This window comes from Colletotrichum costaricense (genome assembly GCF_030867565.1).
Source record: "Colletotrichum costaricense strain IMI 309622 chromosome Unknown Scaffold_3.1, whole genome shotgun sequence".
Classification (NCBI taxonomy): domain Eukaryota; kingdom Fungi; phylum Ascomycota; class Sordariomycetes; order Glomerellales; family Glomerellaceae; genus Colletotrichum; species Colletotrichum costaricense.
In genome coordinates, this window is record NW_026848232.1 from 1,570,739 (window position 1) to 1,594,504 (window position 23,766).

The 23,766-nt window shown below is 54.1% G+C and overlaps 10 protein-coding genes across 10 annotated transcripts; 6 read left to right on the plus strand and 4 right to left on the minus strand.

The window, feature by feature from the left end:
• Window positions 1–448: 448 nt before the first annotated feature.
• Window positions 449–1,744, plus strand: CCOS01_03331 (kynurenine 3-monooxygenase; the record flags this gene model as incomplete). The annotated part of the gene is made up of 1 exon (XM_060451517.1): window positions 449–1,744. The coding sequence occupies one exon, from the start codon at window positions 449–451 to the stop codon at window positions 1,742–1,744; it is 1,296 nt and encodes a 431-aa protein (XP_060317782.1).
• Window positions 1,745–2,816: 1,072 nt separating this feature from the next.
• Window positions 2,817–4,260, plus strand: CCOS01_03332 (nonspecific lipid-transfer protein; the record flags this gene model as incomplete). The annotated part of the gene is made up of 2 exons (XM_060451518.1): window positions 2,817–3,319; window positions 3,378–4,260. 2 exons carry the CDS (start codon window positions 2,817–2,819, stop codon window positions 4,258–4,260), a joined length of 1,386 nt encoding a protein of 461 aa, XP_060317783.1.
• Window positions 4,261–4,434: 174 nt separating this feature from the next.
• On the minus strand, window positions 4,435–5,281 carry CCOS01_03333 (acetyltransferase; the record flags this gene model as incomplete). The annotated part of the gene is made up of 2 exons (XM_060451519.1): window positions 4,435–4,691; window positions 4,843–5,281. 2 exons carry the CDS (start codon window positions 5,279–5,281, stop codon window positions 4,435–4,437), a joined length of 696 nt encoding a protein of 231 aa, XP_060317784.1.
• A 1,663-nt stretch (window positions 5,282–6,944) lies between these two features.
• On the plus strand, window positions 6,945–7,394 carry CCOS01_03334 (uncharacterized protein; the record flags this gene model as incomplete). The annotated part of the gene is made up of 3 exons (XM_060451520.1): window positions 6,945–7,113; window positions 7,219–7,284; window positions 7,366–7,394. 3 exons carry the CDS (start codon window positions 6,945–6,947, stop codon window positions 7,392–7,394), a joined length of 264 nt encoding a protein of 87 aa, XP_060317785.1.
• Window positions 7,395–7,933: 539 nt separating this feature from the next.
• Window positions 7,934–10,390, minus strand: CCOS01_03335 (DEAD/DEAH box helicase; the record flags this gene model as incomplete). Its single annotated transcript, XM_060451521.1, has 1 exon — window positions 7,934–10,390. The coding sequence occupies one exon, from the start codon at window positions 10,388–10,390 to the stop codon at window positions 7,934–7,936; it is 2,457 nt and encodes an 818-aa protein (XP_060317786.1).
• Window positions 10,391–10,799: 409 nt separating this feature from the next.
• CCOS01_03336 (uncharacterized protein) lies at window positions 10,800–12,302 on the plus strand (the record flags this gene model as incomplete). Its single annotated transcript, XM_060451522.1, has 1 exon — window positions 10,800–12,302. The coding sequence occupies one exon, from the start codon at window positions 10,800–10,802 to the stop codon at window positions 12,300–12,302; it is 1,503 nt and encodes a 500-aa protein (XP_060317787.1).
• A 746-nt stretch (window positions 12,303–13,048) lies between these two features.
• Window positions 13,049–14,251, plus strand: CCOS01_03337 (uncharacterized protein; the record flags this gene model as incomplete). Its single annotated transcript, XM_060451523.1, has 2 exons — window positions 13,049–14,163; window positions 14,221–14,251. The coding sequence occupies 2 exons, from the start codon at window positions 13,049–13,051 to the stop codon at window positions 14,249–14,251; spliced, it is 1,146 nt and encodes a 381-aa protein (XP_060317788.1).
• A 70-nt stretch (window positions 14,252–14,321) lies between these two features.
• Window positions 14,322–15,113, minus strand: CCOS01_03338 (NAD dependent epimerase/dehydratase; the record flags this gene model as incomplete). Its single annotated transcript, XM_060451524.1, has 1 exon — window positions 14,322–15,113. One exon carries the CDS (start codon window positions 15,111–15,113, stop codon window positions 14,322–14,324), a length of 792 nt encoding a protein of 263 aa, XP_060317789.1.
• Window positions 15,114–15,963: 850 nt separating this feature from the next.
• CCOS01_03339 (uncharacterized protein) lies at window positions 15,964–17,345 on the minus strand (the record flags this gene model as incomplete). Its single annotated transcript, XM_060451525.1, has 3 exons — window positions 15,964–16,615; window positions 16,814–16,932; window positions 17,217–17,345. 3 exons carry the CDS (start codon window positions 17,343–17,345, stop codon window positions 15,964–15,966), a joined length of 900 nt encoding a protein of 299 aa, XP_060317790.1.
• A 3,792-nt stretch (window positions 17,346–21,137) lies between these two features.
• Window positions 21,138–21,995, plus strand: CCOS01_03340 (uncharacterized protein; the record flags this gene model as incomplete). Its single annotated transcript, XM_060451526.1, has 1 exon — window positions 21,138–21,995. The coding sequence occupies one exon, from the start codon at window positions 21,138–21,140 to the stop codon at window positions 21,993–21,995; it is 858 nt and encodes a 285-aa protein (XP_060317791.1).
• Window positions 21,996–23,766: the final 1,771 nt, after the last annotated feature.

Genomic DNA, 23,766 nt, shown 5'->3' on the forward strand with positions numbered 1-23,766 from the left:
CGGAGAAGGAGGGGCCCGGAGCACGGAGGACGCTTTACCGAATTGGGCAGTTCGTATGTGACTCGGCCGAGTGGCGGGTCCGGTCACACGGAGGAGGGGGCGCGGCCGTGTAGCTTTCTTGGTGAAATGGCGAGATTGGTTCATGGAAGCGGGCGCACTTGGAGGACGATGATGCGTTCTTTTAGCTTACCAAGTATGGGAGGGATTAATCTAATGGACTTTTGGGCAGTTAGGCAGGTCGGGATGTGAAGCTGGATGGGTATAAAGGTTCATGGAGTCTCCCCGATATTGCGTCGAGGATATCAAGGCAGGCAAGCATCAAATAATTCTCACCATCGTCGCTGTTCAGATTAGCCCATAGCACACAGCCTATAGTCTACTGGTCACACATCTCACTCTATCTTGTCACACGCATTTACCCTTACCCTCACTCAGAGCATCACTCACAATGCCCACCACAACAACCCCACCCCACGACGGTATCGACGACGTCGCCATCATCGGCGGCGGCATCGCAGGCATGGCCCTCGCCCTCGCCCTCAACGCGCACGCCATCCCCGCCACAATCTACGAGTCCCGCGACGCGGTGCCGCTGCCCCACCACGCCGGCGGCGGCATGATGCTCTGCCCCAACGCCCTACGCATCCTCGAGTCCCTGGGCGTCTACGAGCCGCTCCTGGAGAAGGCGTACAGCTTTGACTACGTCTACTACAAGGACCGCGACGAGGTCACCGTCGACCGGTACCCGCTAGGCGGTCAGGCCGAGTTTGGGTACGATGCCGTGCGGATTTTTCGGCAGGAGTTGATTGAGATTCTTGCGGGGGCGTGTCGTGCGCGCGGGGTGGAGGTGCGGTATGGAAAGAGGTTTGTGAAAATTGTCGGTGAGGATGATCAAGGAGTGGGGTTTGAGTTTGCGGACGGGGAGAGAAGGAGGGCCGGGTTACTTGTCGGCGCTGACGGGATCCACTCACGGGTGCGGAGCAGTTATGTCGCGCCGGAGGCCAAGCCCGGGTTTGTGGGGCTCGCGGCGCTGACCTATGCCGTGCCGACGGCGCAGCTGCGGGTTCCGGAAGACAAGGACTACAAGTTCCCCGTCAGCGTGGCGAGCGGCAATGGGGTGTTTGTGCTGGCGCCGCAGGGGCGGGACGGCGGGGAGATGCTGGCGGGGACGCAGGTGCCGTTTGACGCGGAGAAGGCGAGTCTGCCGCGGGAGGCGCTGATGGCGGATAAGGATGCGCTCAAGGCGAGACTGAGACTGAATGAGGAGGCGTGGCCGGGCTTGGTGCGGTCTGCGCTCGAGGGGATCCGGGACGAGACGATGAATGTGTGGCCGTTTTTCATGTTGCCTGCGCTGGAGAGGTGGGCCTCGCAGGGTGGTGCGGGGCGGGTTTTGGTGTTGGGGGATGCGGCGCATGCGATTCCGCCGACGACGGGGCAGGGGGCTTCGATGGCGTTGGAGGATGCTGCTTCGCTTGCGCTGGTGGTGAAGAGGGTGAGGGAGAGTTCGGGGAAGATTGGGTGGGAGGAGGGTGTTGGGTTCTGGCAGGGGATTCGGAGGGAGAGGTTGGGGAGGTTGGTTGGGTTGACCAAGATGTTGAATAATAAGAGGCTTCCGAGCGATGAGATGGCCAAGTTGCCGCGGGAGGAGGTTTGGTTTGAGGAGGGCCAAGGGCAGATGAAGTGGTTGTATGTGCCTGAGATTGAGAAGCAGGTTGAGGAGTGGGTGAAGGGCAAGCTGCAATGAATTGTAGGCTTTGAGTTATGAGTTGTGTGGTATCTTGGAAAAAAACAAATAGACTGTTAAAGTACAAGTCAACTCGGAGTTGATAATGTTTGATTCTCTTTGAACAGTACTGACCCTGGGATTTGCAAGGCTACCTATGCTCATTCAAAAGTCGTATTATGTAATTTGTTCCAGCATTTTGACAGACAGCCTACGGTAGTTGCTCAAGCTCATGAGACCTGTCTCTTCACAAGTTCACGAGGTATCAGAAGCGAAATCAGACAGTCTGAATCACCTATTCGAGTCAGCATTTCGTTACATTCCTTGCTAATTAGTCCCCCAAACGACAGTGAACCACCACGGTAGTCCGACGACAAGGTTACCAAAAAGGGCTACAGCACTAAACCTGGCAAAGAGGGACCAGATTTTACCTCGGCAAGCAACATGATTGGCCATCATCTTTGGGGAAACAGCTGCAAGGTCTGAAGCTCAAAAGTGCTCGACCGTCTTCTTAGCGGCCGGGGCCTCGGCATTCTGCGTCTTCGAGACGCTGTTTCCCCGCATCGAAGCTCCCCATAGACCCCAATGATCCCCGTTGTTACATGCTTAGCTGTGGATTCGGGTGGTGTTTTGACGCTGGTTTTGGTCACAAAGTCACAGCGGATGGTGCGGAATATGTGCCGGTAATTACATAGTACTAAGTACTAGGTAGCTCGGGGAGGGAGGAAACCTGGAGAAGCTCATCCCTATCCGTACCCGTATTCCCGGGGTAAAAAGAAAGTGGTGCCGGATGAGGGGGAGGCGAAAGCTTGCCAACTTCACCTGTTGTTTTCTTGCAAAGCACATGAAAGCCAGGAGACATCTGCATACCTTATTCATCTTGTCTAAATAGCCGGGGGAATATATCACAAGGTCCTACCCCGGATTATCTATCCAGGTCTTTCTCTCTTATCCTCCTCCATTGAGATTGTCAACCCACAAACACTCCCAAACCATCACCGAGCTCAACTAGAAGCTATCCCAAGCATCACAGTCATACCACAGGAATTAACCCCATATATCCTTCCAGACACACATACACACATCACACATCATGGCGCCCAGACAACAACGCCAGAAGGCGCCCTGCTACGTCCTCGGCGTCGGCATGACCAAGTTCATCAAGCCCCGCGGCAAGGTCGACTACACGGAGCTGGGCTTCGAGGCCGGCGTCAAGGCTATGCTCGACGCCCAAATCAACTATGACGACGTCGAACAGGGCGTCGCCTGCTACTGCTACGGCGACAGCACTTGCGGCCAGCGCGTCTTTTACCAGTTCGGCATGACGGGCATCCCCATCTACAACGTCAACAACAACTGCTCCACGGGCTCCACGGGCCTCGCCATGGCCCGCAGCTTTGTCTCGTCTGGCGCCGCCGACTGCGTGCTCGTCGTTGGGTTTGAGAAGATGATGCCCGGCTCGCTGCAGAGCTTTTTCAATGATCGCGAGAACCCCACGGGTACCACGATCAAGATGATGGCTGAGACGAGAGGTATCACCAACGCACCCGGTGCTGCGCAGATGTTTGGCAACGCTGGGCGGGAATACATGGAGAAGTATGCCGCCATAGACCTCTACTAGATTGCGTTTACATCTTGCTAATACCACGCGCAGATACGGCGCCAAGGCCGAGGACTTTGCGGAAATCGCCCGCATCAACCACGAGCACTCCACAAAGAACCCCTACTCCCAGTTCCAGGACGTCTACACCCAGGAGCAGATCCTCAAGGCCCCCGAGATCTTTGCGCCTCTCACGAAGCTGCAGTGCTGCCCGACCTCGGACGGCGGCGCCGCCGCGGTGCTCGTCTCGCAGGCCTTCCTCGACGCGCGGCCCCACCTCAAGGACCAGGCCGTCCTCGTCGCGGGCCAGTGCCTCGCCACCGACGCGCCCTCGCTGTTTTCCCGCTCCGCTATCGATCTCATGGGCTTCGAGATGACGCAGCACGCCGTCAAAGCCGCCATGGGCGAGGCCGGGCTTACTCCCAAGGACGTGCAAGTCGTTGAGCTGCACGATTGCTTCTCGGCCAACGAGATGATTGTGCTCGATTCGCTTGGGTTGGCGGAGCCGGGCAAGGCGCATGAGCTTGTGAGACGCGGGGATATCACGTACGGAGGCAAGTACGTCGTCAACCCGTCGGGCGGGCTGATTTCTAAGGGTCACCCGCTCGGCGCCACGGGTATCGCGCAGTGTGCCGAGCTGGTCTGGCATCTGCGCGGCTGGGCCAACAACCGTGCCGTCAAGGGGACCAAGGCTGCGCTGCAGCATAACCTCGGCCTGGGAGGCGCCGTGGTCGTGACGGTGTACCGTCGCGCGGACGGCAAAGAGGCGCCGTCGGTTGATGATGCGGCGGTGGGTAAGGCGAATAAGCTTGGGTATAATCCGGCGGTCGAGGCCAAGGGGTTCACGGCGCAGCAGGCGGCGGCTGTAAGGAGTAAGACCAAGAAGAGCGATTGGGCTTTGCAGGATACGGAGGAGAAGGTTGAGGCACGGTTCTAGGCGGGGACGGGGGTTGTCGGGACCTTGGGTCTGTATTAATGAAATTGTGAAAAAATAGCTATGAATCGTATATTGCCTCGATCAAACACGCTGCCTTCGTTTCATCATCATTGACGTCGTTGTTTCTCTCTTATCCCTACCTCTTACTGCCAGGAGTGACCTAATAGAGTGCCCCTACGCGCTGTTTGTCTTCTTGACTTCATACGTCAACAGCGTCACCCAATAACCCTCGCCGCCGTACTTGGTGTCGTCCTGGTAACCGCGGTGAACCTCTTTGAAGCCCAGTCTCTTGTACACGTTCAGGCCGGCCGGGAAAGCTAGGATGAAGACATCGATCCCCGTCTCCTTGGCGAGACGAATGCCCTCCTGGACGAGGATGGTGGCTATTCCCTTGCCTTTGTGGTCTGGATGGACAGCAAGGTAGTCGAGGCCTTCGTTCACACCTTAGCTCAAGAATGGGGGGTCTCGCAAGGGAAGGGGGGGGGGGGAGGGCGGTGGGGAAGGGATAAGCCCGGCCCCGAATTCTAAGCCCGAAAGTCCGCGTCACTCCCATCCACTTAGCATCCGACGACGGGGACTTACTGATGTACGGCTTCTCGGCCAAAATCCGCATCTTCTGCGGAACGCAATCATCAATGCCGTCCATATCGATCGGCTCCCACCACGCCGCATCAGAGCGCTCTTGAATCGCCCTCCTCTCCTCCGGGCTCACCGCATCCTCTGCAATCTTGGAGCCGGCCCACGCCGCCGCATCCCGGTGGCCGGCCGGCAGCTCCCAGCGCGCGTAGCCCACGAGCTCGCCCGTTTCGGAGTCGACGGCCTTTTGGTGGCGCAGGGCGGCGGGGTCGCGCAGGAGGTTGTTTGGCATGCGCTTTGTGGCTTCGGCGACGAGGAAGTCGAGGGTTGTGGATTTGGGCCAGAGCAGGTTCCAGTTTGGGTTTGTCCAGAAGGCGGACATGTTGTTGCGGGCTAGGGCGGGGCTGTCGGCGAGGGTTACGGGTTGGACTGTGTAGGGCGGCATTGTTGGAGATGTGGTATTGTTAGATTGGAGGGTTGTTTGTGTTGTTGTATGGTATTTGAGGCTGTAGGTTGAGGGATGTTGATGTGTTAATGGATTGATGCCGGATTGCCAAGGATCGTGGGCGGTTTATATATCAAGACCGAGACGGTGTAGTTTGTCAACTGTTGCAAGTCAATGATGCAAAGTTGCAATGTGGTCTCTTCTTTGTAATTACAGGTTTCTTCAATGCGTGATTTACTTCATCCATCTATGAATAAGAGTTGTAGAGATGGGCTAACTAGAATGAGTGTGATAAAGAGTCACTGATTGTTGCGGGTGAGTCTTTCGAGATCGCTGATTTGCTGGGGACCCTTCTCCAGAAGGATTCGGCCACGGATCCTGGTCTCTTCCTGTCGCAGGATACGTGTTCCCAGCACCTGAGCACTGCTTACTGGTCACGAGCTCCTATCTTTTAATCAGCGGTAACAACATTCATTGAGTCTTCAGAAACTAAAAGACTTGTTCGATCAATGTTTTCAGGAGTATCGATTAATATCTTCAAGTCTTGATTTCTACGACGTTCAGGGCCTTCAACGGAGCCTCCCGGACTCGGAATCAGGCATAACTCAAAGTTTCTCCGTATCGTTGATGCCGATTGCTGACCGGCACATAATTGCCGAGAAACATATTGAAGATGACGTGTTTACTTGGACTGTATCTGAGCCTTCTCCTTTCACCAACTTCAATTGTGCTAGTGGCAATTTTCTTTGGAGCATCATTATGTGAGAGGAAATCGGTAAGTGAACCCTCGTCGGCACGAGATTATGAGCGCGAGATCGGGTTGCAGAGGTGAATCTGAGCTTTTGGCCGAGGAGATTTGTGTTTGTATAGCGTCTTGATTGGTCTTGGGGAAGACGCGGCTTGCAGTCAAGAGACATGGAACTGATGATATAGGCATCGCGCTGGCACTCTGTGCCATAAGGCCTCAGCACTCCTAAGCCAACTGCGCGAGTCAGATAATCAACTATCAACTCTTGTTCCATCAAGTCGACAAACACTGCACTTCACCCAGAGCGGTAGGCAAACCAATTATTGCAAAATATTCATCGTTTCGCTATTCGGATCATACGGAGTAAAGGTCCCTGAGGTGGGTCAAGGAGCTCGCATTTGATTACCTTTGTCTCTCCCACTTCCCAGAGATTACTCCTCGTAATACGGATCGTCGAAAAGTCGAAAGTAAACGACTGCTAGCCTCAAAGTATAATAGAACACTCTTTAATCATCTAGTGGACCTGCTTGGCTCAAATGAGGGTAAGGAACAACAACTTCACTACTAACATGAGTCGCCTGCCCTTACCGAGTAACCAGATATCATGAGAACAAACTCCACAACACCGCCCGCCAGGACGGAGGGCGTCACTGCACATCCTTGTATCATGAACGCAAAACCGTATCCGTATGTCCTCGTAAGAGAAAATGGGGACTGTGACTAGGGCGACAATTTGTCGACCACAGGAGCCTGAGCCACGCAGAAAGTACGGAAAGAATGGAGGAGATAGGGGGATGCACAGCTTGCTATATAACCAAGTAGAGAGCGAACTATCCCACCGGCAACAGCTCGTACCTGGACCCCCTTCCATATCCATTTGCTATTCTGTCAGAACCTTATTCCAGTCAATATACCATGAAGCTGTCCTCGTCCCTCTTCTTCGTCGCCCAGATGGCCGGCACCGCTTTTGCTCTGAGCGGCGACGGGGCAAAGTGCCAGCTCAACATTGAGTGCCTCAGTGGCTACTGCATGCCTCACACCGGCTCGTCCGAGTACGTTTGCTGGGGCCAGCGCCGCAAGGGAGGTTAGTAGACGTCTTCGCCTCGGATGAGGTTTCATGTCCCTAGAGGAAGGAAGGGTGTCTCCGTTAAGTGAGAGAGTTGCTAATGCCGACTTTACTGTGGTCTAGATTGGTGCAATGTCAACTACTCCGGAACTGTGTGCAACAACGGTTTGAAGTGTGTCTCTTACCAAGGTATGTGTTCAAGTGATTCTTTCCTCAAGTTCGAGGTTGGCTGGTAGTACCTTATAGTACTCGTACTGACGTGGTTGACAGGGAGCTGGTTCCTTGGAAAGTGCACATAATGTCTGCGTTGGTAGCTTTACTATCACTCAAGCAGTTCTCGGTACGCTTCACATAGTAGAAAGACCGCGGTATCAGTGGACACTCCTGTTGTCTCGATAGTACTATTCTTTGTCTCTGTTTCTACCTATTCAGCTTCCCCACCTGCAAAGCCCATAATGATGGATTACTCATGTCGATGGGCGCTATCACCTCGTGAGCCGCGCACCTGGATGAGTTCGCGGTCCTTCCAGGTGACAACAGCTCATACTGGTGTTGGTAGCTTACATGGCAAGGATGAGTTTAAGTGGTGATAGCCCAATCAGTAAAGTAATGAACACAATCAAGAAAGTCCCACCATCTTAGTGGTCTAGCCTTTAGCTTGACAGCTTTGTCTCAGAGTATGTTGGGGCGAGAAGTTGTGCCAAGCTTTCCCAATTGTGAATACACCCGTCATGACCTTTGGTGAGCAGGCCCAAGTGTAAATGACGAAAGGAGATGCATCTTAGGGAACACATGCTCTGAAATGGTATTATTATACGGGACTCCGCTATATCCAACACTATCTTTGCCTCCTGGCTTCACCGGCCTCCTTGCCCAACTTCTCCAACGCCTCCTCATACTTCTGCACTCTCTCCTCCTCGAACCCGCCGCTGTCGGGGTCTCCGATACGCAGACGATCAACCTTCTCCGCACGACGGATCCCGCTGCTCGGCTTGGCAATTTTACCCCAGAACCAACCACTCTCGCCATCTTCAACCAGCGTCCAGGCGGCGCCGGCGCGGCCAGCACGCGCGGTACGGCCAACGCGATGGACGTAGCCAGCGGCGCTGGCGGGTAGGTCGTAGTTGATGACGTTGTCGAGGAGGGGAAGATCGATACCGCGGGCGACGAGGTCGGAGGCGACGAGGAGGCGGAGGCGGCGGGCGGCGAAGGCGCGGAGGGCGCGGCGGCGGTCCGAGGTCTTTTGGGTTGAGGTGAGGGTTGCGATGGACGGGGCCAGAGAGGGGTGGAGGAGAGAGATGAGGCGGGAGAGGCGGAGGGCGGATTCGTTTGATTTGGTGAAGATGAGGGCTGTTGTTGTGAAGGGTTTTGTGGAAGATTTGGATGTGGTGGCAGCGGCAGCTGTTGAGCTGGCGTCTGAGGAGCTGTCTGAGTCCGAGTCGGAATCTGAGTCTGAGGAGGAATCGGAGTCTGAGGAATCGTCTGATGAAGATATGGCGTCGTCTTCCGCGGGCGACTCGGAAGCCGTCTTGGACGTGGTCTCGGACATGAGGTGGCCGTCGAGAAGGAGGTCGATGAGGTAGAGCGGCTTGAGGTTTGCGTCGTGTACTCTGATGGCCGACTCCTTGAGCAGAGTGGGCAGGGTATGCTCGGCAATAGATGTCGTGCTGTCGGCCTGTTTGCCTTCCAAGACGATGAGCTGCGGCCTACGGAGTTGTAGCCCACTCAGCAAGCTAAGGTCTCGCGTCAGAGTGGCACTGAGGACGACTTTGCGCACGCCGCTCAGATTTGAGTCGGGGAAGTCGCGAGCGCTGAATTTGTTGGTGCCGAGCTTGGGCATGACGGTATCCAGCCAGCCCTGGAAACTCTGAGCGAGGAGCTTGTCGGCTTCGTCGACAACCATCCAGCGCACATAGTCTAGTGAGAAGCCGGGGGTCAGGTTGATGTGCTCGACGAGCCTTCCGGGGGTGCAGATTAGGACGTCGACCTTGGATGTGTAGTCGACAATGTGATCCGGAAGAGACCCGGCGATCGGCTTAGTTACTGCTGCATCTCCATCTTCTGCTGCGGTGTCTTCAACATCCTTCCATGCCTCCAATTCCCTTTGGTGTGCGACACGATACGCTTCAGGGTCGTACCTCTCCCTCTTTTCGATGAGACTGGCTTGCTCATGCTTCAACTGCTGACTACCAATGGAAATGCCGATGCGCACTCTCTTCTGCTCTCGGCCATCGAATGCGCTGGCGCAAAGCTCAAATACCTCCTGGGCCTGCTTGACCAACTCACGCGTCGGCAAAACGACCAGAGCCCGCAGCCTCGTCACGGCGCCTTGGCTGATGTCGCGCACGATGGGCAAAGCGTATGCCAGGGTCTTACCGGAACCAGTGGCTGCGGCAACGAGGACATCCCCCTGGCGATGCTTGCAAGACGGCAGAAGCAAGGGAAGAGCGGCCGTCTGAACAGCAAAAGCGTCCTTGAACCCCTTTGACTCGAGAATCTGTGCTGCTTTCGGGTTGATACCAATATCTGCAAAGGGCGTCCGTGTGTCGGGAGCTACGCGGATCGGGGCGGCGAGCCATGGTGGCAGCGTCTCGTAAGATGGTTTCGAGTTATCGAGGGCGGTCGGTTCGGGTTGTGGAAGGGGCACCAAGTCGTATTCTTCTTCCTTCTCCTCTTCCTCGTCCACGTCCATCTTGTCCGCGGCTTCATTCTTGGCGATTAGTTCTGCTGACTTTTTCAAGTACTTTGTAGCCTTAGCCAGCACGTCCTTGTGTCGTCTGTCGACAGCGTCATCTTCTGCGTCCTCGTCCTGTTCGCGGTCTTTCTTCTTCTTTTTCCTATCCTTCTTTTCCTTGGCATCCTCTACTTCTGGAGCCTCGACCTCAGATTCGCGCTTCTTATTTTGCTTCTTTTCCGACTTGGTGTCTTTTGACTCCGATTTCTCAGACTTTTTTGGTGACGTCTCTTCTTCGTTTAATGCAGCACCAGTTTCCGACTTTCTTGACTTCTTCTTCTTGACGGGGGTATCTACGGCCTCGAGCGGCTCTTCATGTTTGCGCTTCGTCGCCGGGGACAGGACGTCAGGTTCTGTCGGTGCTGCACTCAAAATTGAGGTGCGAGGTTTCTTGGACGGTACGAATCGTGCATACGGAACGGCCGCGGTGGTACCTTCGGTCACGACTGGCTCGCTAGCTGGTATCGCGGATGGTTCTGGAGCCGGGAGAGGAGGCGGCGCCGAAGCTTCGACAGGCGCCTGAGCCTCCTTCTTTTTGGATGGGACGTAACGAGCGTACATGGTGTCAATTGGGCTCTCGCAAACCTTGTAGAGTTTCTGCAGACGTTGCGCAAACCTCTTTCTTTTCGCAGCGAGGCTTGACATACAGATATTGGAGGGGCACCTGTCGCACCGTCCCAAAAAAAAGTTGGATGAACTTCCTTATCGTAGTTCTGCCAGGCTCCACCGCTTACCATTTCTTTCTTATCGGACCACCATGCCGCAGCTCCCCCCTTAGCTCCAGTCGCGTACCTTCCAGGTGGTTGCGCAAGGTACCTACCTAGCTAAACAGGATCTTGAGGAACACACCTCTCCGTCCTTTTCCATTTGCAACTACATATCTTGTCCCGCGAGTTTACGCTTGACAACCTGCAATGCTCCATCATCGTTCTTCTAGGTGACCACCGCTCGCGCCGAGCATATAGACAACATGGCTCGAACATACAATATCGCTATGGCTAGCGACTTCTTCTTCCCACAGCCAGGAGGAGTCGAAAGTCACATTTACCAGCTATCCACGAAGCTCATCGATCGAGGCCACAAAGTCATTATCATTACCCACGCTTATAAGGGTCGCACCGGTATTCGAAACCTGACAAACGGCCTGCGAGTCTACCACATCCCCTTCCTCGTCGTATTCCGATCGGCTAGTTTCCCAACCGTCTTTTCAGCCTTTCCCATCATTCGCAACATCCTCATTCGAGAACAGATCGAAATCGTCCACGGCCATGCGAGTTTGAGCACCTTTTGCCATGAAGCTATTCTGCATGCGAGGACCATGGGTCTCCGGACCGTCTTTACGGACCATTCGCTTTTTGGATTCGCCGATGCTAGCAGTATCTTGACAAACAAGATTCTCAAGTTTTCCCTGAGTGACGTGGACCACGTTATTTGTGTCAGCCATACCTGGTACGTCGCGCCGCGCCCTAGCCCTCGGACAGGCATAACTGACTGGAATTGTAGCAAGGAAAATACCGTCCTCCGAGCATCTCTAGATCCCCTCATGGTTTCAGTCATACCTAACGCCGTCGTGTCTGAGAACTTCCGTCCACTCGATTATCCCCCAACCGACGCCAATAATGCATTTGGCCAAAATCCACCTCCCGCACATCACCTGGGACCGAACGATGTAGTCACAATCGTCGTGATATCTCGTCTCTTCTATAACAAGGGAACGGATCTCCTAACGGCTGCGATCCCTCGCATCCTCGAGAACCACCCGAACACGAGGTTCATCATTGCAGGCTCAGGACCCAAGGCCATTGACCTCGAACAAATGATTGAACAAAACGTCTTACAAGATCGGGTAGAAATGCTGGGACCTATCAGGCATGAAGAAGTACGCGACGTCATGGTTCGGGGCCATATTTACCTCCATCCTAGTTTGACGGAAGCCTTTGGTACTGTGATTGTAGAAGCAGCCAGTTGCGGGCTGTACGTGGTATGCACTCAGGTTGGTGGTATTCCTGAGGTCCTCCCGTCGCACATGACTGTCTTCGCCAAGCCAGAAGAAGACGACCTGGTTGCTGCGACGGGGAGGGCTATTGCTGCACTACGAGCAAACAAGATTCGAACGGAACGTTTCCATGAGCAAGTCCAGAAGATGTACTCATGGACAAATGTTGCTGAACGCACCGAGCGCGTGTACCAGGGAATCACGGGCGAGCTCAGCGAAGCCGAATTCTATGGCTATGACGCTGCCAATTCCTCGACATTCGGCAATAGTAGAGTGCGGTCTTTCGCCCTCATCGACCGACTCAAGCGATACTACGGCTGTGGTATCTGGGCTGGCAAGCTCTTTTGCCTCTGTGTCATTGTTGACTACTTGCTATACCTGTTCTTGGAACTGTGGTTCCCGCGAGAGGAAATCGACATTTGCCCCGAATGGCCGCGTAAAGTTCCTCAAGATGCGGAAGACTCTAAGGAAGACTGAGCGTGGTCTCATTATTTGACTCGCACAACTAACCGGACTGCTCCGGGGACAGATTGTTCGGCTGTTCAATAACCAAGAGACGCAAGATCTGGGTTAATGTTCGAATCAAATTGTATAATTCCAGGCATAAGAGCAGCGACGCTGCTGACCAGTGGTTATCGGCGTGGACCGGCGATGGCCGGCGGAAATCAACGGACATTGAAAACTGGTTCAGATTCTCCGCACTCCACGCTACCCCGAGTCAGCCCATCGAGTCTTCCAGATCTGCAACCAAATACTTTCAACGGGAGAGATCCTCCAATGGTAGCAGCCTGAAAGGAAATCAGCATGGAGTAGGGGTCTCGGTGCGCCGGATGGGCCTCCGTAGACACGACCCGGAGAGCCCCGATGAAAGGACGGGATTGGTTGGCATTCACGATGTGCTCAACACCATAGCGCAGGAACCATCTTTAACGGGCTGGGTCGGCAGTGAGCTGCCTGTTCCGGTCAGGCGCCCGGGTGGGCCATGCGACCATTTGAGCCATCTGAACCCCCCACCACGCGCGCATCTCGACCATCTCACATGCATAGCGACACAAGACAAAACCCAGCGATTTCCGCTCCTCGTTTGCGAATTCTGGCCGCAGTCATCAGCGATACATATTGTTTGCTTATTATATCCCAGCCACAGTCGGCTTCTCAAATCATCAACGAAGCGATTCCCAAGTTTTCAACTTCACGAGACCCCGCGCATCCACTTGCCCGCGATGGCCGCCGCACAGGACCTCCCCATGGATCTCCCCATAATCGATCTCGACGTTTTCCTCAACGAGCCCCGCGACTCCGCTGCAGTCCGCGATGAGTGCCAAAAGGCCGCGACTGCCCTCATCACCTATGGCGCGCTCGTGCTGCACGACTCACGAGTCGCCGAATCAGACAACACTACTTTCCTCGACTTGCTTGAGGACTACTTTGCCCAGCCGACTGAAGAGCTCAAGAAGGATGAGCGTCCGGAGCTAAGCTACCAAATCGGTGTCACTCTTGAGGATACAGAAAAGCCCAAATGTGCAGTAGACGAGCCCTGCCTGAAGGTCATCGAGCGCCTGGCGGAAACCGAGCGCCCTCTCGATATCACAGCACACGACCCCGACCCAAAGTGCCGTTTCTTCTGGCGCATGGCTGAGAACCCCCCGTACGAGACCGAGTTCCCCGGGCTCAACGCCCCCAATGTCGTCCCCGAAGCTCCGCACATCCGTGAGCGTTGGCCTCCTGCCATGGACAAGTGGGGAACCTCAATGAAGCAAGCCGTTACGGGCCTGGCAGAGATGGCGGCGGTCGGTTTGGGTCTCCCTGCCGATGCTTTCAGCTCTGCTGGCAAGTACGGGCCTCACCTTCTCGCACCAACAGCTTCTGACTTGGTCAAATACGGCAAGCAGGACACCATTCTCGCCGGTTTCCACACAGACCTGAACTTCCTGACCATTCACGGGCGTTCTCGGTATCCAGGCCTGCACATCTGGGCGCGCAACACGGGAAAGAAGATTGCCGTCAAGATTCCTGAGGGCAACTACTTGCTCGTCCAAGCCGGAAAGCAGTTGGAGCACTTGACAGGCGGGCTCATCAAGGCAGGCTTCCACGAGGTCGTGGTGAATGAAAAGACACTGGCCGTGATCGAGCGCCGCAAAGCCGAGCTCCCCGATCGCCCGCTCGTCCGCATCTCGTCCACGTTCTTCTGGCACTTGTCATCGGACCACGATCTCACTCCTATCTCTCAGCTGTCGGAGCAGGCACAAAAGGTTAGGGCTGAGCAATTCAACCTGGGCAGGGACGAGGGCGAGGAGGTTACGTATGCGCCCATGAAGGTGGGACAGCAGGTGCAAGAGTAAGTCATCTGATCTCTTGGATGCGTTTTCTGACTGATGCTAACAAATCGTAACAGGGAGCTCAAGCACATTGCTCTGATGACATGACGAGAAACGAGATTCGCTGTATTATGATAGTACTATTAATGACAAAATTCCCAAAGCGTGGTATGGATTTTTAAGCCTTGTAGAATTCCTCGCCCACAGCGACGTCCACCTTTTCCTTTGCAACTCTGTCGACGGCTGTCTTGGGGTCTTCGTCGCCATCCAGCAAGTCTACCCACGATGTCGTGAAGCTGTCATTCTCCGCAATAAGCGCGGCGACCTCGGCGACGGTCTGTCGGCTGGAGGTGCCCTTCGCCTCCTTTGTCTTTCCAAACTCAATCTTGCCGGCCGGTTCCTCGGTCAGCAGACCGGGTCTCAGACTAATACCAGCAAAGCCATCTGTCCTCTTTCTCGATTCTTGCCAGAGGGCCTCATCGGCGGCGATTTTGGCGAGAGAGTAGTTGTAGAGTTTCTTGTTGCCGTCGAGTGCGTCTTGCCAGGCTTTATCGGACCACCAGGTGGGTTTCGTCTTGCGGGAGCTCAGGTAGGAGACGAGGATGAATTTCTTGATGGACGGGGTGGCGACGGCGGCGTTGATGAAGTGGATGGCGGCGTCGCGGTCGATTGTGAAGGTGCGAGAGGGGTCGCCTTTGCCGCCTGCGCCGGCGGACCAGAAGATTGTGTCTGGTTTGACTTCGTCTAGGATTGCTTGGGCTTTTTGTTGGGAGGTTACGTCTTCGATGCTGCGGACGAGGACGTTGAGTTTACCGCTGCCCGAAGACGAGGGAGCGAGCTTTTCGATGGCGGGGACTTGGTCTTGAGTGCGGATTATGGAGGTTACGGTCCAGGACTTTTTGAGGAGGATTGGGGTTAGGTGCTGGGAGACTTTGCCGTGGCCGCCGAGGATGAGGACGTGTTTGCTCATGTTGGGCTGTTTTTTGTAAGTGTTGATTTATCTAGAGAATGCGTAGGACTGTGTGGCTGGCAGGATACGTCGTGATGTCTTGCAGTGTGATGTGGTATGATGCCAGTCCAAAGGTATAAAGGTCCGTGTGAAGGAGAGGCAGACAGTCGATTCAAATAGTGGTCACATTAGGTGTACGGAAGACGAGACCGCGGGGCTTTGAAATCAACCTGGATGGCTTCCCCGCTCGGCCCCATCAAAAGCACGGCGTTAAGGGCCGTGGATGACTTGATTCGGATGCGGGCGGACTGGCCGAGGTGGATCTCTACTTAATTGTACGTATATCCGTACCTTCCCTTCCATGGAAATAAGTACATGTTTTGTTGCGGAAAGAAGGACCCCGCGGATGAGCATTTTCGGGGACGGTGTCACGTCACCGGGGCGTCAGTGACGTACGTCCCGCGAGTTTATTTGCTTCGCTTTGGCAGCTGTTCCCCACCGGATTGGCTAAAAGCCGATAACGAGCTTTCTTTGGGAAAGCACTCAATTGAGTTTGTGGTGCTTGCCCCCGAGTCAGAATCCATGACTTTCGGCGTTAGTTACTCAGCAACTTGGACGTCAGTCTTGGCCAACATGTCGTGCCCCTCCTTGACGCCTTCTCAGGTCGGCTCTCTACTCATGTTCGACTCTCACCATGATAACGCGCTTGGTTCAGTTCTACGCAAGATACTTTGACTTGTACTTTAAGCGTCTAGCAGATCAAAGTCGCCCGGAAACCTGAGCGCAGCAAGATCGAATCTCTCCGCCTCGAGATCCGTCAGGCTCGACTGGAAGAAGTGAGGCGTCATGGGCTGAATCATGTGAATTTTGTCTAGGAGGGGAAAGGCTTTCCTGATGGACATGATGACGGGAAGGTCTTCTCGAGGAGGAGGCCTATAGAGAAGATCATGTTAGTGAGGTAGGATGCCCATGCTTCTCTCGGCCGGCTTGCTGGGTTGCGGAAGTCGTCGAGGCGGAGGAAGGGGTAGCGGCAGTGGACTTTGGTCTCGTCGAAGAGGGAGGTTTCTGTTGCGGTGTCGAGAGGGATCTCCTGGTCGGGTCTACGTGCTGTGTTGCCGCCATCGTGGACTGATGGATTAGGTAGTGTTTGTGGTGGTGGGTTGTCTTCCTCTGAGCGAGCAAAGGTAGCCAAGAGGCCGATGGCGGGCGAGCTCCTTGAGAGAGAAGCTTCTGGTCCGATTCCCGGCCCTGATGCGAATGAGACTCTGCGTCGGTGGTGATAGTATTTGTCTGCGTGGTGATGTGTATGAGACGCTTCATGCGCGCGAGACAACGATGATGGTAGCGACGGCTCTTGCGCATAGCTGTGTTGGACATGATTGTTCCGATTATCGACGACCACCTGAAGACGAGCGTCGGTCTCTTCGAGACGCGATATGCGCTCCTCCAACAACGCGATGTCACCCAGCCTTGCTAGGGGTGTGTGCGTCGCGAGATGGTGAAGAAGATGATGATCTGAACTCCTAGAAGGGGAGGTGATACCGCAGCATCAGTATAACATTACAAGTTTGGACCAGGAGGGTTGCGAGCAGATCCAGATCGGCGAAGAGAGAGAGATCAACCGTCGCAAACTACTGTCTATGAACCAGCCAACAACGTGAAACTAGTTGTTTCCTCCTTCGCAACTGGGGAAGAGCAGGGGAGAAGGAGAGAAACTTTACAGCGGAGGGAACCCGGGGCCCGGGGGCCGGGTTTGATAGGACGACGGGAGCACCGCCTCGTTGCATCGCTCTCCCGACCTGGCGCAGTTGGCGCAGGGTCTCTGATCATCGCATTTTTGCTGGTCGAGGGGGGAAAAAAACAAAGATTGTCAGCCCCTTCCCCTTTTTGCACTTGTCCAGGTTTCCTCTTCTTTTGGGAATGGCGGGGTTTGAAGTTGTGATGATCTTGGTCAAAGGGTCAACCCAACTTGGGCAAGGAGTGGTTGTTTCAAAATTGGTGACAGTGCTGCTTTAGGGTACCAGAGAATGGGTGTCTCTGGCTCTTACACACAGTGAAATGAAAACCCAGGAGGAAAAGGAAAAAAAAGAAAGAAGGAGAAATAAGAATAAAATAGCAACGTACCTTTCGCCGACGACACCATGAACAAGCCTGCGTCTTTCTCCGCTTGGCCGGTGGTTCGCCGCAGTCTTCGGTCGCGGGTGCGGTGATTGTGGGGTTGAGCGGGGAGTCGGCGGGGGCCGGTGGCGTCATGGCCGCCGGGGGTGGCCTTTCTTTGATGGGTGTTTCTTGTTTCCTCTTTCCGTAGTGCTGTTCATTCTATTTACGGGGGAGCTGAAGAGTTCAGTTGTTTCGAGTTTAGGAGATGATGGCATTCTACATTTTCAAGTCTCTATGTTGCCACAGGCGGCAGTTTGAGCGACGACGGACAGATGGATGATTGCCGCCCAACTGAGGCTGGCCGAGGAGATGGTGCGACTGATAAGCATATCCGTTTCCTTACGTGGTAATCAACTCGGCATCCCCTCAGTCAGCTAGCTTTCGGGAGATATAGCTCTGAGACTATGGAGTTGTGGGTCTCCTTCCCGTCTTCTTCTGATCGGGAGTTGCGCAGTGATAAGATTCAATTGATTAATTCCGTGTAAGTCAAGTTGATGGGGAACGAAGAAGGGCGAGATAAACAGATCTCCAGCACTGTACCAAAGCATCTGAAAGGTATCGCGGGCCAGTGAACTATGGCACCAACCGGACCTTGGCTTACTATAGGAATTAATTGTTATTCCTTGAAAGTGTTCCTTGAAGGGGTACACACGGGTCACTTTTGGTGTTTCTCGCCTTGCTCCGCCACCGCACAGCTCGAGATTTTTGTTTGGTGATTTCAATGGCATCATCAAACAAAGTCGCAATTTTCGCAAAGCTCGCTTGATTTTGACATGATTAACGAAGACCCAAAATGCTCTGCCTTTCGGTTCGACATTATTTGCAGCGTTAAAGTGTGAAGTAGCATTTACACAGATACCGACATGATAAAACGTGGAGCGGGTTCGGATTCGTACGTCGTTTGTTTCCCAACCCGCGCCGCTTTGACGTTGTCCTCTCGCGGCATCAACTAACTGCAGGAGAACACACCTGTAGTCCTGCACATGAAAAACCCGAATACGTTCGAAACGTCAAAAAGCAAAGATGAACCATAAAGCAGGCTTCTGGGCCTCGGCATATCCTTTTCTTGATTTTCCAAATGTTGAGAAAAAAAAAAAGTTGGTCGAGACTCGCGATGATGTCGGCGCCATGCTAGAATAGGCATTCTTACCGCGTTATGCTCTAGATATCCCACGTAGCTTCTTCACGTGGATGGTACCGAGGAAGTGCGAGGCTACCAAGAAGAGACGATCGACGGTGCAACCTTCGATCACTATAGTCGCACTATTACCATTCAGTATATCTCTGACATTGGCGTCCCATCCACCGAGTGAGAGTCTAGGAGAGTGCACCACCAGAAAGATGGGACGGAGTGCTACCACATGACGTGTCTGCCCTCCTCCTGGGCGGGATGGGCGTGATCAAGGAAAGGAGAGGAATTTTCAACTTTGACTAGCGGAATGAGCCCGACCTCGGATCCGGGTCGCCCACCGCCCGAACGAGAGGCCATGGCTTGGGTGTCGTAAGATTCTCGGTGGGCGACCGAAAGGTGCCTTGCCTTTTCTTTCTTTCTCCTACCTTGCACACCCCCGGCGCGGGATTGTTTTGACAGCTGCGTTTTAGAAAGTCTTGACTGCCGAAGCGGGTAGGGGAGACGACGGGCCTCTTTCTCTATGCAGAATCAAGCTGCACCAGGGGAGCGTGCCGAGTCAACCGAACGCGTCGGGGGAGGCTGAAGATAACCCTGTTTCTTTTTGTCGCCTGGTAGGGCATAATAAGGATGTGGAGATTTCTATGGATAGCAACAGAGTACTCCGCAGCAAGAGTCTTGCCTGATTGCCAGTGCAGCCTGCAGAAAGAAGAAGGAAAACTTCCGTGGCCGGTTACCGAACGGAGATCGTGCAAAGCGTGCAAAGCCCTGAACCTCCCCCCTGTCTACGGTCTCCCTGATTGCCCGCGCTTGACGGCGTGTCGGTGTAAGAGATGGCTGGATTGGGGTTGAGGAGGTGACCAGTCTGGCAGTCCTGCCGAGGGGGAAAAGTGTACGATCGCCGGGGTGGTAACGGAGTACAGACGAGTCGGTATGGGTTGCGACGCGGGGATCATGCAAGTTTCCGAAGTTTGCCTGTTGGCGAGTTTGACAGGTGACGCCGTGTACGGGGGTGTTCCGACGTCAGGTCGGCCAGCGGTGGGTGATGCGAAGAGCAGATGAGGACGAGGAGGCTCTTCCTCTCCCCCCGGTTGTCGTCAGGGATTATTAACGTTAGTAAGTTAGTCCGGTTTCTGGTGGCTCCTTTGGGGGAATGAGAGACAATACGGATAACCCTGATTACCTTATTGAGAACGGATATGTTCGATAGACTCTTTTGCGTTGCAATGTTCGGATTTGAATGCGACGCCAGTAGTTTAGTTGGGGCTCTCCACTTGGGGCCAAGACACAATTGGGGGGCCTCCAGGCTCTCGATCGAACTGTTCCATTGTCTAGAGACGTGCAGTGGACCGAGAGACTGAGAGCCTCAAGACACAGAGAGAAAGGGCTGATGGAACTTTGAAAGAGACATTGGCGGGTCGTGAGGGATGAACCTGGAGAGGGGGTGGTTTGGCGGCCGGAAGGGCGGGAGAAAAGGTGGGACGAAGGAAGGATTGGGGGTTTCATTGGACTGAAGAAGATCAACTCAAACACTCCACGTCTGGAACGGGCTGGCAGCAACCCTGCCAACATGCAAGCATTGGGGCTTCAGTCTTTAGATCCCTGGGACTTTGCGGGAGGGGGGAGGGAATAAGAGTGAGACTAAGACGTGACTAACGAGGGCCACATTATTCCGTGCCCCTCTTGGGGGCTAGTTGTTCCTACTATGCAGTAGTTGTCTTGCGGGACGGGACTTGACACGCTTTCTGTCAGTTGAGAAGCAAGTACTGCGTACGTAGACATATTGAGTCTAGTGCTGCAGAAGACTGTGCATCGGAGCCGCGCTTTGAGCCTCCAACTGGCGTGCAGGGATCAATATCAATACCATTGTGAGACGGTTGCGACCCCTAGAGATCCCTGGTACATTCATCTTCCTCATCGAGACATTGACACACGCTCATACGCACAGAGGAAGAGAGGAATAGTGAGTGTGAGTTGCTCCCTCTCTCACTGTCCCGACTCTGCGTCACGTCAGCCAAAACTCTCACAGTAAGGTTTCTCGGATGATGGGGGGGAGGGGTGTTCAAACCGTCAGAGAATTTGATGTGAACGACGGTCGACGGACCGAGGGAGAGACGAGGAATGGATGGGGTACCTAAACAATGTACATACATGGCACCATGTCATGTACTCTCTGTCAATATACGCTGAAGAGTGTAAGAGGGAGGGGGTACGTGGCCACCGGCACATCTTTGTTTAAAGATTCCTGTTCCCCCCCAGCCCTCTTTTTCTGGGACGGCAAGTGCCTTGGTCTCTTTTTTATTTATTTTGGGACTGACATTGTATGATGTTTATTGAGTGTTTAATTTGTCTTGTTTGAACTGGCCTTGACGTTGACAGCTTCCGAGGCTTGGCACGAAAAATCAAGAAGACGAACAAGAGGAATAGAGAGAGGGCGATTGTTGAGCCGCTGGATCGACTTACATCGGAAAATACCACCCACCTCACGCCGTCACCTGACACTACCTGGTCGTCATTGGGACATTGAACCTGCTTTCGAGATCAGGATTTCATCATACCTCACCACACTCGACTTGGTTACGAGGTTATTCGGAGGAATTCCCCCACCACCAAAAGGCCCCGAACTCATACTGAACATAATCTACTACGACGCAACGAACATATTCAAACGGCCTTTACGTACCAAAACATATACCACAAAGCACGAATAGCGATAATCATTTACTCTCACGACTCAACCATCTCACTTCTTCATCATGGCCGACAACCAACCTGACGCCAAAACGCCTCTCACGAGTCTGGGAGGGCAAACGGGAGTGGGAACAGGAACCCCAAACACACTGAGCGAAGCAACGAGGGCACAAACAACACCAACACCCTCAATAAAAGCGACGCCATCATCATCATTGCCTGCTAGAGCCTCATCCTCATCATCATCGGCACCAATAAGGCAGAACACACCAACGCTCTCACAGACGTCTTCACAAACACCAACACCATCACCACCGCCGCCGCCGCCGCCGCCTCCACCACCACCATCAAGTTCCGCCCGCCCTCTCACAACCTTCATCATCTCAACCACCACAAACGCAACATCAACACCCACACCATCCCTCTCCGACCCGCCACCACTCCCCTCACCAACATCCATCCCCGGGGTGATACCCATCTCAACACCAGGCGTCGGCGACCAAATCCCCACGCCAACACCGTCCTTCATCCCACCGCCTCCAGCCCCCGTGATACCAGAGACCACGCCCCTCAGCCTCGTTCCGACCCCGACGCCGACTCCCACACCAAGCGGCAACGCCAACAGCGGAAGCGGCGGCATCGCCTCGCCCAGTCAAGCCGAGACCTCGGGCGGCAGCAACGTGAAGCTGATGCCGGCGCTGCCTATCGCGTTAGGCTCCGTGGGCGGGGTTTTGATCTTCGGGTTGGTGATTGGGATGCTGTACCGTAAGGGCAGGTGGCCGTTCCGAAGCAAGAGGAACTTTGCGCAGATTGACGAGTTGGAGGTGGAGAGGCAGCAGGAGCTTGAGAGGCAGAACAAGATGAAGTGGGATCCGAGGGTGACGAGGACGTACAGGACGCAGGATGCGGGTGTCAACTTTTGATGACGGAGATAGCATAGCAGTAAATTACAGCTATAGACGATGGGAACGTCTTCATTCACATCACTGATTTATTCCGTTATTTATTGTGACTTTTTGTGTGCTTGTAGAGTTGCTTAAGCCCAGTGTCTCTCTCAACTCATCACTACAAGTAGAGACATGGTGCTGTGTTGAGTAATTTCACAGTTCAGTGTCAGCCGCTCATCGCTGTAGCTCAATTCTGAGCAATCAACTGAATGCCCTCATAAATCATCTCTACGACGAAACTACTGAATGAACAGAGTACTGAAAAGCTCTCGCCGAGTCGGCGCCGCTCTACATAGAGTACGAACCAGGTACATGCAAACACAGGCTGCCCGCGGAAAGGGCTGTCCACGAATCATCCCAACCTTTCTCAAACCGCTCGCAACGCGGCCGTTCCTCCCAGTCTGTGTTCTGTCCCTCCCTCTCGGTAAGTCAGTGGCAGAGTGGGTGGTGTTGGCTCTTGCGTGAGTTCACCTCACCCTCTCAAATGGAAAGGGTCTCTTTTCCACTTCGTGTGGTAAAGTTTTTCTACCAACCCACCTTCAGGCCACCCAAAGAACCGGTCTTTGTGAAGTTCGGATTTCAGCGGTGCTTTGAGTTTTTTTGGGGCTTTTTGGGAGGGCCGCTTGTTGGTCTTGGTGGTCGAGGCGTACGGGGCAGTTGTGATTAGACGGACTGGACTGGACTTCGTTCGGGGTCGTGTGTGGGTGGGTGTGGGACCGCGTCGCTGCGGAAGCGGGGGGCGGACGGGGTGAGATGGTGCTCGGATGGAAGTGGTGAGTTGCGAAGATCCGGAGTAGGAGGATTATGGAGTTTGTGTGAATTTCCACCAACTGGATACAATCATCTTATCAAGCTGACAAATTTGTACGAGACAGGCCACAGTAAATATGAGAAGTGAGTACGATGAAGAACGGCAAACCAGTTTTATCTAGATTTCGGACGGCTGATGAACAAAGTTACGAAAGCGATGAACCTGGTACGGGGGAACTCGCAACCCGTCAGTTGGTAGTCAGGTAGTAAGTAAACCGGCACTCATCAACCCAGCAATCCAGATTCAGCACACGCAAGGATACACCTAGAAGAGCCTCACACTCTCTTTCCCGTTCATCAGCCTCTCGCACCTTCAAGGTTCGACTAAATGTCGGGTTCTTCCCTAGCCGACGGGGATGGATGGATGGCGGGCGGCGGGCGGCGGGTAAAGTCTGTTCATGACAGGTGAGCCGAGCGAGGCTTCCCGCATATTGGAGGTGTAGCGAGCGTTTATTTGGTGGGGTTTCCGTTGGGGGCCTATGGATGGGGCGTGGGTGATGTAGAGGGAGGATGCTTGTTTGGGAAGGCTTTTATGTCAGGAGAGGCAGTATAGTGTAAGTAGCAACCGTCGCCTGCCTCGAAGATGCCGCCTGTGATGCTTCTTGATGGCGTCCGGCTGTACGAGCACTAGTGTGTAATCACATACGACAAGGGGAATCGAGTGTATCCCCGTCCCTTTCAGCTATAGGCCAGGGTGAAGTCTTTACTATACATGAATCCAGAATCCTTTGAATCCTTCCCGGAAACCTATTTCTCACCCTTTGCCATGGCCTTGTGTGGTACAGTACACGAACGTGGGCGGGATGTGTCCAACACCTAACCGGACTCGATCACCACACCGAACATACTGACAGCAGTAGGCCCGGTGCCTCGAAACCTTCATAGGTCTCAACACCGTCCATGTCTCTGTCTTGGGGTCAAAATTCGCTTACTAAGG